This window comes from Planococcus citri, chromosome 1, assembly GCF_950023065.1.
Source record: "Planococcus citri chromosome 1, ihPlaCitr1.1, whole genome shotgun sequence".
In the NCBI taxonomy this organism is placed as follows: domain Eukaryota; kingdom Metazoa; phylum Arthropoda; class Insecta; order Hemiptera; family Pseudococcidae; genus Planococcus; species Planococcus citri.
The window spans coordinates 41917987-41935444 of NC_088677.1; the positions used below are offsets into that span (position 1 = coordinate 41917987).

At 34.0% G+C, this 17458-nt stretch overlaps 2 protein-coding genes across 7 annotated transcripts in view; both read left to right on the forward strand.

Moving 5' to 3' along the window:
- LOC135832010 (uncharacterized) overlaps positions 1-13341 on the forward strand; it is a 42655-nt gene extending 29314 nt beyond the window's left edge. For 4 of the 5 annotated variants that reach the window (XM_065344950.1, XM_065344949.1, XM_065344952.1 and 1 more), the window contains 2 exons: positions 7561-8983; positions 12892-13341. In XM_065344950.1, coding sequence (XP_065201022.1) covers positions 7561-8983; positions 12892-13283 — 1815 coding nt within the window. In that variant the 3' untranslated portion in view covers positions 13284-13341. Of the gene's footprint in view, positions 1-7560; positions 8984-9672; positions 9809-12891 lie in introns of all 5 variants that reach the window. The other variant, XR_010556263.1, reaches the window with a different exon arrangement.
- Positions 13342-15015: 1674 nt separating this feature from the next.
- The window catches only part of LOC135832015 (uncharacterized), a 70838-nt gene continuing 68395 nt past the window's right edge, over positions 15016-17458 (forward strand). For both annotated transcript variants that reach the window (XM_065344958.1, XM_065344959.1), the window contains exon 1: positions 15016-15372. Coding sequence is in view for 1 of the 2 variants with exons in the window: in XM_065344959.1 (XP_065201031.1) it covers positions 15368-15372 (5 nt within the window). In the remaining variant the exon portion in view is untranslated. The remainder of the gene's footprint in view (positions 15373-17458) is intronic.

Consider the following 17458-nt stretch of genomic DNA (forward strand, 5'->3'; position numbering starts at 1 on the left):
ATTTTACTATTGACTTTTGCTAGAAAAAATTTAAAAAACTGTGAAAATCTAGATTTTGGTCCTTATTTCAGACACACAGTTTGCTATATTGAATGAATTGCTAGTAAGTACTCATTTGTTATGCCATTTAATCTCAATTTTGACCAAAATAATGAGTTAATGAAACGTTTTAAAATTCAAAAACGGCTCTCCTGATGATACTTTCAGATGAGAACATATTGACGCATATATATCCTATTGAATTGCTTACTTTGAAGCAGGGCAGTATTGACAGTATTTTTCAAATTATGGAATTGTTTGTGTTGAATTTCTCACATTAGGTAGGCGTTCTATCGAATGTTCACAAATATTTTATGCTGAGCTATGTTCAACCACGAAAAAAAAAAACTCAAGTTGAAAAGTTGTCTATCATGATATTTGAATAGAGACTGTTGTTTTTAAAAGCGCAGAAAAATAATACCTACAGAGGTATCTTATTCATTGATACGATACCTGAGCTCCACGGAAATGACCGGTCGAGTCTAATTTTCTTTAAAAAAAACTAATAATTCAAGGTATAGTTTGATTCGTTTTGAAGAACTCACTAACGTGAAAACATTAGAATTTTCTTGTAATGTAATTTTTATAGTATGAAGTAAATAATTGTTGTTCATAGACCATTTTTGGAGTGCAGGCAGTGACCTTTTCTGAGGAAGAAATGGAGTGGATGAGAACTGGAAAGGTGCTGTTGCGGACAAATATCAGACAAATCGCTTCCAAAAAAAAGGTGACCTCAATATATTTACAAAGTGTTCTAAAAATCACAAGGCGTAGTTTTTTTTAAAATCCAAATAAAAATGGTGGTTTTCAATTGGATAGATAAACACAGGTCTTGCGTCATGGACAAATTGATAATTTCTGTTGAAAATACAATTAGAAAATCGTACATGTCCTCAGTTTGTCTGCCAAAAATACATCTTTTGTATTTTGTTGTCTCTTATTGGCATTTTTTGTGTCCTACACAGATACCTATTACCTAGTAGGTACCTTCCAGCACCCAGCAGCAGAGATAGAAGTAAAAGAGAGGGTATAATAGTGAATTTTAAAGAATTCTTCATTACATAGGAAGGTAGTAATTCTTCCCCAATGCTATAGGATGGAAGAAAGCGTCAATATAAACAAAAAAAGATCCATGTAATATGTAGAACAGTTGAGTAAAGACTTGAGTACATATAAAATACCTACAGCTATTCTTTAAAATACCTATTCTAAAAATTCCAAAACTTTTTAGGTACAAAGCTAGGAGAGGGCGGGTCAGAGGGTTAAAATCTCGACCAGCAGAGCCTATCGAGTCATCCGCGTAAGTAGATGAAGTTAAATTTCTGAGGAGCCTGAAAACTAAGAAAATATGATTTCCGCTTTCGAGTCTATTTTTATACCGAAATACTAGAGAATTTTGTAAATAATCTCAATATCTAAGTAGGTATAAAACTTTCATCATTGCTCGTTCATGTAGGTATCCGTTTAGACAAAGATATTAAAGCAGGACAATTTTATACTGACGATAAAGGTCACTAACGGCAAGTGAGTCACGACCTGTTAAAGATTGCGTAGCTATTAAAATTAAATTCCACCGCAGAAAATGTTGAGCAATTATTTTCATTGGCAGTCAGAAGGAAAAAAAGAATAGATAACAATGTAATAAACTATCAGGGAGAATAAACAAGTATGGGTAATCACACTGGAAAATTTGTAGGTATATCTTGTATAGGTATATGTGTAGGTATGAGTTACGTTCAACATAAGTATAGCTCATCATTGGTAAAATGAGCTTGTTTAGAAGATCATTCAAATTGTTCGTGAATTTTGGTTTAGTTTACGTATAATTTGATACAAAATCAGCTGCATGTCTCGAGTATTATGATTAAATTACGTACTTAAGTCTAGGTACTTGGGCGAATGAAGCTTCTAAACCGCAGATTCGGAAAGAGTTTTTTTTTTTAGGAGCAAGAGAGGGAATAGGCAAGAAAAAATAACAGACTTGATGTACATAGATTTGAACTTAGTCATTGTGGTGCCCGTTTTAAGTATACGTAGTCATTGTGGTGCCCGGTTTTGGGCTTGTGGCGCCCAAATCGGGCACCACAAGGTCTTTTTATATAAAACGATGTAGAATTTGATGAAATGCACTCTAAGGTGAAAAAAAAATTTTTGAGGCAGGCACCACAAGTACCAAGTTTATATAACGGGCACCACTATGACTAAAAACCCCCAAAAAAATAAACTGCTCCAAAACACCTTTATCATATATATATATATGATCCTCTATGTACGCGGGCACCACAAGGTACTAGGTACGTGTATTCATATATTGGGTACCATACCTGTATGTATGTATGGTATATGTGAATGGGAAAAATAAGAATAGTTATCGTTTTTTACTCACCTTAGGTTTTTTTTTCAAAAAATGGAATGGGGAAGGGAAAAGAAGTTTCATTTTCCATAAATGTTTCATTAGTACGCCTTTCCATTTCAAAGTAGGTATAGGCAATTAGGTACTTGTAACGTATTTCACTACACAACGTTTTGTGCATCTGTTGTGGAATGGTTTCAGCTCTACTTTCCTCCAATGAAATAATATGCAGTGTGAGTACCTATAGTAAGTACAAAGTACCACTTACGAAAGTTTAGACTATTTTTTAACCAACAAAAAAACACGTATTTTTGTCTTTTTTCGGCAACATTGACCTTTATTATATTCAGTTTCTGTTCGCAATGTTGGAACCTTGATAATCATGTAGAATGTTTCCGTGTCAAAATTCGCCGTGACGCGAATCTAATTCTGCAGAATTCTCAAAGCGATCCGAATCGATCGGACACCGGGTATATGCTTTTAACATCTGCATGTAATGTAGAGTAGACTCTACTGTACATTGCACTAGGTACACAGATTATTACCTCAGGTATTCCACTTTCAAGTAGACACCCTGTATATCTTTGTGTATTCCACCGAATACTTTCTCTCAACGTGTCCTCATACCACTATTATAGATCAGTTATAGGTATATATAGTTGTACAGAGCATAGCTTCGTTCATTTACCTTCGAAGATGACAAAGACAAAAAAAAAATACATCATAAAAAAGTCCATTGGACCTTAGCTGTTACAGGTTTGCCATGCACGACGTTCGCCTTATTTGGTTATTCAACTTCCAAGGTGGAGTTTTTTTTCCATGTTCTGGAAAATAAATTTTATAGTCGAAGCACAGTTTACGTTATTTTGGAATTTTAATCCTGTAAATTTTTTCAACTCGTGATTCTTATTTTAGTCTAAAAAAGGTATTCGATTTAAGAGACGTATGGCTTTTCTCATCATTTTGTTACTTCGTAGGTATTGAAATATTCCATAATGCTAGAGTAGGTAGGTACTTCGACCTAGCTACCAAACTTCCATAATAATGTTGTGATGTATTCTCCCATCGTCGTTTAGAGTAAACCTATATGTAGTACATACTACACACGAGCAAGTACCTAGACCTACAGGGTGCGCAAAAAGATCTAAGTATAGTATCTTCAAAAAGATTTATGTTTAATATTTCAGCTGGTCATCGTGAATAACAATAACCATAGCGCATGATTGGTCGTTGGATTGGGGTGATAACATTCCACCAATCATATAGATCTATTTCACGATGCCAACCTATATTTTCAACAAAAAACTTTCTTTGTGTAAGTAGGTACCTACTCGATATTTCTGCGCACCCTGTACTACCAACTACCTACCTACTTGGATACAGTATTTTTCTATAGCTGCCTTAATTTAATACGTGATGTGAATGCCAAATGAACCACTTGAGCTATATTTTCACTTTTTTCTTCTCCTAACATGTATAGGCAATGGATAAGGTATACGCTATAGACAGACTTCCCTTTTTGTATATTGTCACATGCAGCTTTGTTTGTCTGATGTAAAATTTCAAATTTCGACCTTGTTTATTTCGTGAGTTTATCCGTTGTGGATTAAGTACATTGAGTATTTTAAAGATACTTACCTACTATGATTATTTTGGTTTAATTTTAATTCTTCATGGGCTGGTACACAATACACGTATGACGATGGCACGATGGCTAATGAAAGTTAACAAGCTAATTAATTAATAAGCAAGGCATTGGTACGATAATATAATATTTCAATTATTTATCGAGTTTTTGTATGTGCTACCCCATTATGAACAGGATATTTTAAAATGAAGTATGGTACATATAGGTATTTACATAAATACGTTAATGAAAGGGAAAAATACGTACCGGAAAAAATCATTTCGAACCATCCCAAAGTATACCTACACGTACTTATCTTGATCAGTAATAATCAACTCGAGCACTCGACTGCATGTATACATTTTGACAGTTTTTTTTTTTTTTTTTTTTTGTAGTCTTTTGATAGCGAGAATGAAGTAATCTCAGTCAAAGGTTGTAGGTAGAGGTACCTAGTATCTATAATAACTTATAGTGTGAAACTGCCTTTGACTAGGATTTTAGTTTTTCTGCTATTTCTTGTTTAGTATAAGTAGGTAGGTAGAGGTACTGTCAAATGATGATTTTTGAGCGCATAAGTAGTTCTCCATCCGCATCCAAGGAGAGCAATGTTCCCAAAAAACAATTTTCAGTGGTTCTAAGCTATCTTTAGCATTTCTTCAGATTTCCTTCTCACATTGATTCGAAGTTTTCAAAGTTGATTTCTAGATCGTTGTGGGACCAAAAAAAAATTGAAAAAATTCAGGGCCATCAAACTTAATTATCTGAATTTATCTTCACATCGCGTATCAAATCAATTGGTTTAAACTCCTTGAAAATCAGGTTTGGGGTTACCAACCCCTGGGTGTGAATGGAAAACTACTGGCGCGCTGAAAACTCATTTTTTAGTAGTACTAAACGAGAAATAGCATGAAACCAAAATCCATGCCAAAGGCAGTTTCACCCTACTTATTAGGCTATACAATTAATATGTACAGGGTGCCCAGAAATATCGAGTAGGTACCGCAAAGAAAGTTTTTCATTAAAAATATAGGTTGGCAACGTGAAATAGATGCATATGATTGGTGGAATGTTATCTTTCCAGTCCAACAACCAATCATATTGTGCTATCATTATTATCATTCATTTTGACCAACCAAAGTATTTTGGTAGATAACTTTTTTAGGGGTACTCGATATTTCTGGGCACACTGTACGTTCAACAAAATTTCTCTAGGAAAACTCATGGCGTAATCATTTCCCTCCTAGATACCTACCTACCTACCTACCTACCTACCTACCTATATAAAGAATAAGAACAAACAAATCATTGCGGTGCAGTAAATCTTATTGTAGCTGATCATGGCTATCATGATACGACTACGTAGTAAGTAGGTACGTAGATAGGTAGGTGGGTGGGTATGTAAGTATAGTAATTATCAGAAATTTGATTGTGAGAGTAGCACTTTTTTTTGTATATGCAAAAATGTACTTATCGAGAGAAATTATCATTGATTAAACCACGCTCGTATAAGTATTGTTATTAAATTTACCTACTACACGTCCTACATGTTTACTTAATTTCCATCATTATCGATTTTTGCTCGAATGAAAAGTACTTTTATTTTTTTGGCCCTCCCTCCTCTCCGAGTACATTGTACTTGTACCATCGTGTTGCCCACTTGATATTTTAACGAACAATATGGAGATAGGTAGGTATTGTATGTGGGTCTGCGCATATGTTTTCATCATAATTAGCCTAAATCCGTGTGAAAACCCTGCAGAGAAAAGTGAATATAGGTACCTGTATTGCGAATACTAGCCGAGGATCGCGTACAAATTATGATATTGTACCTACTTTTAATTAACAAGCTGAAATTATGCGTAGGTATGATGCTTTTATTTCGTACGAAAGAAATATTTTCAAACAAGCGAATTCGCCATTATGTACAAAAATGAGAGTTAACTTTCCGTGGATATTACAAGTAAAACCGGAATTAATTTGTGTGTAACATCTTCGAGGCAGTTGGCTATCACTTTGAAGTTAATGTAATTGTGTGGTTTTGCGAGCATGCGAACTTGGCTTTAGTAATGTAAAACTTGAGCATTTGTGTTTGAAAATTGTTCGTGTTCTCAGCCGTAAATCAACGGTATAATAATATAGACTCGGTAATCTGCATCTAATTGTAAGTACATAATATAAGTATACAATTACTTGGGCAAACCATGGAGGATTATGTAACATCGGATTTTGTCTCGCTATATTTTCAGAGATCCTCAGATAAAATTTTGGAAAAGTTTTATCATTAATAGAATTTAAAGGTAACAAATATATAGGTATACCTAAGTAAGTTCGTACTGAACGAAGGGTGAGGCAGAAGGGATTTTTTACATCTCCACTAAGATAAAATACCTATCACCTATCATCAAATGATACCGAGGTACCTATATACCTAAAATTCTTCATTTGTCTGTTCCTTGGTGCCGGGGTCAGGGCTGTTGAAGAAACAAGAATTATCATAATTCAGAATTAGAATTTCCAAAATCGAAAACCTACTGTTGGATACTTTCTCATTCATTTTAACTGTAACTTAAATTAAGTAATCTTAATTTTTACATTTTTTTCTGAGCGCAAAAACATCAAAAAATTCACAATTCCGATTTTTCCATTTTTCTGTATTACATAAATGAAACCTTTAGTAATTTTTACCTACTGGCTACTGCACACATTTTTAAGGATGATTATTATTGCGTTTTTCTGATTCCATTTTACTACTTTTTTCACTGTAGGTACATATACCTACTTATATCCTCGTCTCGTCACTCGCTGGGTTTTCAAAAATTGAAATCGATCCTTCTGTTTTTTTCCTTTCCCCGCGTTACTTTTTCATCTGAAATACTACATAAGTACATTTGTGATTTTATACTTTCACGCGTTGATTTTTTTAAAAGAAAACTTTTCTATTCTCATATGAAGTATGGTAGGCAGTTAGGCAGTAGGCACACAATGACCGAGGTGTCCATTAAATTCTCAATACTTTTGATGTAATGTTTTCGTGATGCATAGACCTTGATTGCGTTTATCACGGTATTCACGGTGCGTGTTTCCATTTTATAGAAATGTATACCTAGCGTTACGTAATGAAATATTAAAAATCAAAGCATCGGATAAACGCGTGGATACGATTTAAACTAGTCGGATTTCATCGTATACCTACATCGTGCGTGTGTAATTTGTACTGAAGAAGATCGAAATTGTAATTCAAATTGAACAGATCGAGGATTTGTGTATTGGTAGCATTGTATAGGTATACTTAGGTATTTATGAAAATCTCCTTACTTACGTACGATACCTATACATAATGATTGTCCCATAATGGTTAGGTATAGGTATTTATAGTTTCAGTATTTTTAATAAACCACAAAATAACCTAACCTATACCTAATGGGTAGGTACTAGGTATTTACTTGTATGATTAATTCATTAAAATATAGAAATTTTGTAAGATCCATAATGATTACCTATTGCAAATTCTTAACAAAATTTCTCTGTTTATATTTTGCAGATACGCGAAGAAATGGAAGAATTGAAAAACGAATTGGGTAAAACTAGGAATATAGTTCGCGTGCAACGAGTACGATACCAGCAACTGGTTTCTTTGTTCTCAACCAAACTGCAAGAGAAAGAAGAGGAAACTCGCAACGATTTACAAATCAAACATATCCAATTGACGAGAATCTTGCGAGCTTTATACGTCTTGGAGGCGAAACTGCGTAAAGAACAAAGATACCTGAAGAGCACGTTGATAGAAAGAGATGGCGTAATCAGAACCCAACAAATGGAGATTACCAAACTGAAAAAAGAAATGGAAAATCGATGCGGTAACTGCGTCAAGTTGAATTTGCAAAACATCCACCAAAGTCAAGTTTCAGCCATCGATACGGATACGAAAAATAGCGACAATAAACCAGATTTAATCAGTTCGATCGGTATCATCGATTCGTGTAAAGATACGACGAATTCGCGTCTGCTGAAAGAATTCGACGAACCAGTCGCTGCAGTCGTCTCGAATAGTAATAAATTGGAAAACGACGAAAATACCTACGTTATCGCCTCGTTGGACGATTACGACGCTAGTTCATCTTCGTTACGAGTCCGAGGAACCGGTGCCCACGAAACAAAAGAAACTTTTCCGCAAACCGGTTCGCCGGACGTCGATGCGGTCGAACATCATCAAAACGCCAACAACGAGAATGCACGCAATCGAATCATAGACGAAAAATTGCGAAACGAGATGCGTAAATTTAAAATGAAAGAAAACGACCAACGGGATCTTTATCAAACCTACACACCTCGCATGATTCTGAAAGAAGTAACCGAAAATTCTCACGAAAAACTAAATGATCCCGTTTTGAAATGCGTCGAACAGATACTATCGAGTGAAAACGAACGTCGAAAAAGTACCAAATATTGCGTTAAAAATGTGAAATTCGACGATACCGCCGATAGCTGTAATTCGATCGATGATGCAGAAATCGCCGTCAACAAAAAGCAACACCCGGCTAAACCACCGAAACCAAATTTCACCCAGACGACTACCAATTTCAACAAAAAAGACTCCAACAATAGAAACACGACGATGACCAACGGTACGAAAGTTTCGTTTCACGAAAATACTTTGTTTGTAAAGTCGTTACCAAATTACGAAGAGAATCAAAAATCTTTCGTTTCTTCGCATTTATCGTCGTATAGCGAAACACACTCGTTGAACGAGCCTGTGGACTCGAGTAAAAGCGCAGTAAAAGGCGAAGACGAGTGTTGCGAGAGGATCGCAGCAAATGAAAGTAAAATAGTCCAAACTGTTTCCACTTTGCTGTCTGATTCGGCCGAATCAGAAGACGAAAAGTGCGAATTATCTCCGACCGTTTCGCAAATGGTGAAAAAATTCGAAGGATTGAAATGCGCGAAGAAAAATATCAATAAACAAGGTACGCGTATGAAAGTTTTTCTTATTAGGATTATTCAGATTATCTACATACCTACGTATACATATACCTATGTACAGGGTGCCCAGAAATATCGAGTACCCCTAAGAAAGTTTTTTATTAAAAATATAGGTTGGCAACGTGAAATAGATGCATATGATTGGTGGAATGTTATCTCTCCAGTCCAACAACCAATCATGTGCTATTATCATTCACTATGACCAACCAAAGTATTTTAGTAGAAAACTTTTTTAGGGGTACTCGATATTTCTGGGCACCCTGTATACCTAGGTAGGTACCACGAAAGAAGGACCGCAGTTGATCAAGCTGTTGAAAAAAAAAAATCGCAATTGATTCTCGTTCTAAAATTAACTCTAACCCTACCTACCGCCCTCCGGTTTAATCCAACGAATGAATTTCAAGAATTTTTATAAAACAAGGTCCTCGATCGAGCACATTGTTTTATAATTGACAAAAACAAAAAGCGCGATTCTTGAATTTTATTTTGAAAATTGAGAGATTTTGTTCTGAGGAATTTCTTGATTCCCAAAGTACATACAAGTTAGGAATAGGTATTGAATTGATCTCGAGTTTTGTTTGTTTATTTGTTTTCGAAAAATTTTAATTTTTTCCTTCACTTATGACCACCTCGTGAGAAATTTTTGAAAATTAATCCATTGAATCACTTTCAGGCATCAAAGGGCCAAATCTAAAAGCAAGAATCAATCTTCAAATTGGCTTCAACAGCTCGATCGAACCGTTTCATAATTGAAACTTTACCACTTGGAAGATGAATCTTTAATTTTCATTATTTCCGTTACCCCGCATGTAAATAGCTAAATACAGAGTAACCGAATTTCGTATTTTAATTTTAATTTGTATGATACGTGTATTAGTACCTCTACCTATAAGTACGCTGTTCATCTTACGGGTACCAGCTCTAGCAGCTTGCAGATGCGGGTATTATCGTCTGAAGTAAGCTGCTTTTATGTGTAGTGTAGGTAAGCGACTAAGCGTCCCGTATAAATTATTAGCGCCTTAACGCTAATTTTGATCCACACGTACTTGCCTGTTACGCTTCACGTGCCAACTTGAATATTGATGGCTAACCTATACCTACCAAGTCCTCATGCGTGAACTGAAATTCATTCACCTCGATGTTAATTGCCGTAATTAAACAATTAATGTCACGTATGCTCCATGTGTTAACTCGTAGATATTTATTTTTGTTTAAAATCTATCTCGACCAAAGGAAGAAATCCTTATCCTGTTTCTAAATGAGATTCTCCAATTCTAGGCTAAGTTGATTCGGTCATTTGCAGCTGATTAATCTGGTAGATATTTAAAACTTGAGCTTATGGTAACGAAATAGTTATATTTATGGAGAGATGGTGGTGGGTATACTTATATATTGAGAGACCACGATTATATAACCGGTTGGCTGTGGTTCTACCTATTTTTACCTTCTGCGTGGGCGAAATGTGGACGTTGTGCTGTTTTCGTTTTACCTATTTCTGACTTTCTGCTGACGTGCCTAAGTGAGCTGTGGATGTGCTATGCTAGTCACGCAATGTTGCTGGAGCGATTTGCTTTATTAGGATTATACTGGGTGTCTCATCAGAAATCTGCTTCGTACGTACTTTGCATTTGAGCGAAACTTGGCATCACGAAACAGAAAACGTCCTGCAAAAAGAAAATGTCTCTTTTTTTGCATCTGAAAGAGCTACACGTACACTTTTAAAAAACCACAATACCTCTTCAAATGTCTAGGTAGGCACTGCAGACGTTTGATTGGACATCTCGTACATTCTACTAAGTAATGAACTAATGATTTTAACGAGGTGCCAAAAATAAGGAATCTAGGTATTCAATCAAAAACTTTTGGATGGTTGTGATTAACATTTTTGTGATGTATACAATGGTACACTACAGTTGGCAACCTATTACTACCAGAGGTACTGAATGTGAACATTTTGAAATCATTTTCTCGTTGATTATAAGAAATTTACATTTATTACTTTCACGTGATGATTGTTATGTTGATTTAAATGGGTGGACATGATTTGAATCCAGCATTCATACTAGCACGAATGATGAATTACCTGTTTTAGAGCCTATTTTGGAATGTTGCCTTTTTTATAACGTGCTTAGTACTCGTAACTCGCTTAATTGAGCGCGTGTTAATGTGGAAGTGAATTATTGATGATGAAGTAAAATCTCAAAAATGTTGATCGTTAGGTACCCGCTCATTACTTAAAAATACCAGGGATTTCAGTGGCGTTGGCAGGATTTTGCCAAGTAAGGAGCAAAACTAGATTTTTAGAGACGCAAAATCGAACGAAAATTTGCCATGGTACTTTACGGCTATTTTACAAAAATGAAGGCATACTGCTCGAGCGGAGCGAGAGTGAAATTTTTTCGAAAAAACACCCGCACGCCATTGTGGGGTTTCAAGTCCGAGATTTAAAAATTTGGCATCTGAATCCAGTTCAATCTTATCGACAATAATATTCTTTTTCTTATATACGTATATACCAGTAAATAAAATTTTTCGACTTTGAGAAATTTTGGAGGATTCAAACTATGTTTAACTCACGCGAAATAACAAAATTTCATCAATTTGAATGAGGAGTTGTGTTTGAAATTTTGTTTACCTACATTAGCCTATACTTTCAACCGCTCGAAATTCTTTGACGACGATTTCGAACTATTCTGGAGCTTCTAGCAGATTTTCATTTCAGGTTTTCTTCATTCAAAAAATACGTTTAAAATGTAAATTTGATCTAACAGAAACGGATTTTAAAAATTTCGCATCTTAGGTAATCGATGGAATAGGTCACAAACAAAACCGTATATTAAAACAGTATTTTGTAATCGAATTTTGTTGGCGAGTGCTACATTTTATTTGTGTTTTTTTTTTTTAGTGGAATTTTTTCGAATTCGCCATGCCATTATTGATAAAAAAAATTAAACTTTACTCTTGAAACTGCCTAATGGTGTTTTTTTGGCGCTTTTAAAATTTTTCTACGTCCAATTTGAAAAGATTTCCAACCGATTGAGACGATGAGACTGCTACAACATGTTGTAACGGAAAATGAATTCACCATTCAATTTGTCAAAACAAATAATGTTACCTGAACCAGATTAATCAACTCCCAGCAAGTGACTATAGAGGTTCCCTTATTTTCTAGTTGTAATAGCCAAGTTGTTTATTGAACAATTTTTCCACGGACTACGTAGTTAATTTTTATCATCAAAGTGATAGAATATTGCCATAAAAATGAGTTTTATGATTTTTATGGGATATACTCGTATTTCAAAATCATCACATTCTTCCTGTTCCTGGTGGCGATAAAAAATTAAACGAATAAATATACCTACGAGTAGAAAATGTTAACTACATACAAACGAGTAGGTACTTGGCTTCTCGTATAATACTTATTAATTAAGTGCCTAATACCTATTCGATGGACGATTACACAGAGTTGAAAAAAAACAAAAGCTTTTTATTCGAGGAATAACAGAACAAGTGCCCTAAAACTTTTCAATTCATCAAGTAACATTTTTCATTTAAACTGACTTCTTTATAGGTACCGTTGGCGAAGTTTTCTCGAATTGATAAACTCAACAACGGCAGCAGAATTTAAAATGTTTTCACGAAGTTTTATTGTAGCTTGTTGAATAAAACAAAATTATTGCTTTACCTGAGGGAATTCCTTGGTAGACATGAAAATACTCGCAAATTTTCAATTTGTTTTAACGTTACGTTACTCGACGACTCGATTGTTCATGTGCATCATTCTCTAGCACGACGAATTTATACTCGATGAAAGATTTTAGCTCAAGTTTTTTCATTATTAAATTTATGTATTAATACCTACGTAATATTTTTTTTTAAATTTCTGTTCCAGGTTTAAATGCTTTGAAAAATGACGCCACATTTCAAACAAACTTTGAAGAGTTCCATTTAGTGGATAAAGAAATAGATTCTACTTGCGAAGATATTGTCAAAGACAGTGCGATTCGTTTGGAAGCAGAAGGAGAAGAAAATAACATCGACAGTATTATAATTGAGACAACTAATAGTAGCACTGCTAAATATGAAGCGTTTTTAGAAGTTACAGGCCTTAGTCAAAAATCTATATTGACTCCTAGTCGTATTTTAAGTAATCATCGGAATGTGGTTAAACCAAAAGATGTAAAATATCGCAATCGTGTCAAGTCAGCGGTCATTGGAGAAAAGTGCGCCAATGGCTCTATTACTAGTCCTACCATGAAATATTGGACGGAACCATATTTATAATTTATAAAAATTATGTCGTACCTATTTATATGTGAATTACATATTTTTTATTGCGTTTCTTTTTTGCATTGTTAATGTTATCGAATTATGCTATAAGAAATCCATTCCATCTGAATCAGTAGATTTTGGCTCATTGGCTCAAAATTTAGCTTGAATTGAAGAGTAAATAATTATATGCCTACATAATTGCTTCTTTGAATGGCTAAAAAGCTACCGATCGTAACTTTTTTTAAATGTAGGAATCTAGATGTCTGATATAGATATAGAAATTACATGAAAAGACACTTTAAACCTATTCTATCAGAATTTTTTACTGGCAAACGGGCGTTTTTAAAGACCAATACTTACAATGTACCCATATAGAATTTGCCAGAAAACCGCCAGTCGAAAACGTCGTATTTATTCACTTTAGGCAACCGTTCCTACGTAGCTGCACAATGCTCGTATTACGTAAAACCACTATGCGGAGAATCCAAGTTCCCGCTGATGTACTGGTTCTGATGAAAAATGTTGACCAATCTTCGCGAACCAAACTACTCGTATGATTCATGAAACAGGATCTAAAAAAAGATAATTTTACGAACATTTACCAATTTTTGCATTTTGCCTTCTACCCAAGAGATGGTCGTCGATTTATGAGCTAATGCTAATTATATGAATATGTACCTACCTGCAATCTGCATATGACAATGACGATATTTTGAAAAATATTCGTAGATATCATTAACCTTTCACTTCAATTTCATTTTTTTGAATTTTGATGAGAATCTTAAGAGAATGCTTTCTTGACAGCGCTGCACCAAAACATCGAGATGAGAATCAAACAAAAATCAAAGCAAATATAATTTTCATCAAAGTGAATATTTTTAGTACATATTTTTAGAGCTGGTATAGTTATCATTGTAATAAAAATTAATAAAAAAATATACTTATACAAAAAAACATGAAAAATTGGAAAAATAATAGTAGGTACCATCAATTTATGGGGAAAATATACATACTTATTAAGTTATTCTTATTACGTTGAATTCTCACAAAATTATTCGCATCAATATTTCAAGAAATAATCAATTTTTTCTCCTGTTCTAATTGCATAAAAACTATACTCTGTTGAAAATTTTTAAAAACGAAAAAATTGTATCGTTGAAGAGTTCGTAATTTCATAAAATGTGCCAAAATATACCTAAATTATCTACTTACTTTTCCGATTCAATTAAAAATACTTTTTTGGTGGGTTTTGATTTGATTTGATTTTTAAATTTCAAATTAAAAAGAATTGCATTTAAATCTAACGTGGCTGGGTGGTAAGAAAATTGCACACATGGTACTCGTAATTTTCACTTTTTCCTCCGCAATATATAGGAATGTACCTATCTGACCAAATCTATTCTGGATTTCTGGTAGGCCTATTTTAGTTACTACGTTAGGATATCAAGGAAGTGGCAACTTTTTGATCCGATTTCCTTCCATACTTCTCCTCATCGCGAAAAAAATTAATGATGTCCATGAAAAATTCAAAAAAATTACGTACCTAGACCTACCATGGACCTACCTGTACCTATGTACCTATGGTACCTACCTACCTGTACAAGCAATAATGGTACCTGAAATTTACGCACTCTATTCAACAAGAAATTGAACCATGAAATAAAACTTCAATTCACAGATGGCTCTGCGTGCTCTCTTTTGCTAATGTTTCGTGTAAAAAAAGAAAGAGGCGAACGAGTTTCAAACGATGCTATTTTGTAAACAGAAACTCTGAACCAGAACGTACCAGCTGATGCGCTTTTATGCTTTGTCAAATCGTCTGGAGTGCATGTTTGTATTTCGGTGGAGTTAATTTCGTTTCGTAATTATCATTCTTTTTATTTTCTATCATATATTGCGATTTAATTTTTTTTTTCGGTGTTTAAATTTAAATACGATAAATAATGTTTCGTTATAAAACATGTTATGTTTTTTGATGTATTTTCCTCAATTGTGTAATGATGATTACGAGTGAAGTGGTTGTAATAATGGTTCTACAATAAACAAATCTACAAGTTGTCGTGAAACAATAGTTACCTAAAATCACAATAATTATTATGGGGTATGTTTTACTTTATTTATGTATTTATTTTTTTGCAACACGAGTAATTTCTTCTTTCCAATTGACATTTTCGTGCATGTACTTTCTTTTTACCAAGTGATTGATAAAACATCGAAGTTAGAGCTTACTTGAAATAGCCGGGTAAAAGTGATGAACTTCGAAGTTTTTATAGTTTTTAATTCACAGAACACTAGATGTGAATTTTTATAATTTTCAATGGGTATTTAAAAACAAACAATATGGTGAAGCTTTAATTCCGTTTTTCATTTCGTCATCGTGAATATTTATGAAGCTGCTTAAAACTAATGGTATCTAGGTGAATTAAGTAGGCATAAACGATCGAAAAGTGTATTTTTGATTTACCTACCTATATTGATGCATGCTTATTGCTTTTCATTGAGTTTTTTCGATTTTTTTGCTTTTGAATTTAAAATAAGAAAACTTTTTCTATTTTAATTCGTTTTGTGTGGGAGATCAAGAATTTGAAACGGTAGGTCTAGGTACTGTACAAGGAACAGCATATTTGAGAGATGCCAGGAAACAATGCATTTAAAAATATTTAAACTCAACTTTTGGCTATTTTTGGTTATCAATGACACAAAATTAAAATATCAGTCTGCACATTATAGCAGTACCTATCTACCGAGAGTGGAGTGGATACTTATTATTAGGTAGATAGGGAACTGGAGACCGAATTTTCAAGTGATTTGAAAAATTACAATTTTCAGCGACCTCAGTGCAATTCTATAATAGTAGGTATCAAATCTCAAACAAATTATTTTCAACGAAACATTAATCATCTTAATCAGAAACCCATTTTGCAAAATAACTTGTATCTCAACCCTCAGGTGCTTTGGTACTCGTTGGTGGAAATTTGAGTAGGTAACTAGGTACTACCCTGCGAGGATCCCTGAGAGTACCTATGCTTATTAAGTCGCTTTGAGAAGTATGCTCAATGTGATCCTAATCGGTCATATAGGTACCCATATATGTACCTTTGGGTTCCTATATCGTCGATTCGAATCAAACTATAACTTTAATTTTCCCCTTTATTACGTACATAATATTAATATATGCTCATCATATACTTGCGGACACTGTTTTATCCTTATAGGTAGTTAGTTAAATAATAGGGGTGTTCGAGCGCTCTCCAGCAAGTTACAGAAACCTGCAGCAATTACAGAAAACGTTGAAAATTTTTCACAGTTTTTTGTAAAATTGCATTGCAGCAGTCTATTGTCCATTTTGAGTCTTTCATGAGCGCTCAAAACCCCTAATTTTTTACGTTTTCTGTAAATTCTGCAGCGTTCTGTAGAGCGCTCGAACACCCCTAATTACCATGTTTTATTGTTTCCATCAGTTCTGAATTCAATTTATGGTTCAATGATTGGGGATTGGGGTGAAACTCACCTGCGAGATTCAGCTGCTTTGTGGCTATTTGATATTGATACTCGTAGTCTCGTACTAAGCTGTTGGAAGCTTCCAACGTTATACTCTGATACCTACGTATAACTTTGCGTTTTCGAAAAGAAGAAGGTCATGGTGAACATAACAAATTTTTTATTTCTCGTTCTCTCGAATAAAAGATTTTTTTAAAAGAGCTATACCACATAGTTACTTATATGTATTGAAATACGATTCTATAATTTTTCCAGGGTTCAATTTTAATTTCACTTTAGTTGAAGAGTACCTATAGGTAGGTAGTTACGTACTATGTTTCTTCTTTTCATCAAAATCAAAATATGAAAAAGAACATTTCGACTACAAATTTCATGAAAACGTTTTAATATCGTGTATGGAATATTAAAATTTAACGTGAACGTATCGTGTTGTTTTTTTATTTGAAATTTTATCTAGAGAATATTCGTTCGATGCATTTCTCATAAACTAACCTATATGTACTTACCTTCGAAAGAATATTGGATTTTTTCGATGTAGACTATAGAATTATTAGAAACTACCTATCACTTACCTACCCATTACCTGTACCTACATGGTATTGATTGTATAAAATTGATAGTAGACTACCGATATACGTATTCACCTACCTGCACTATATGTTTGTCTTTATAACAAAAAATATCCA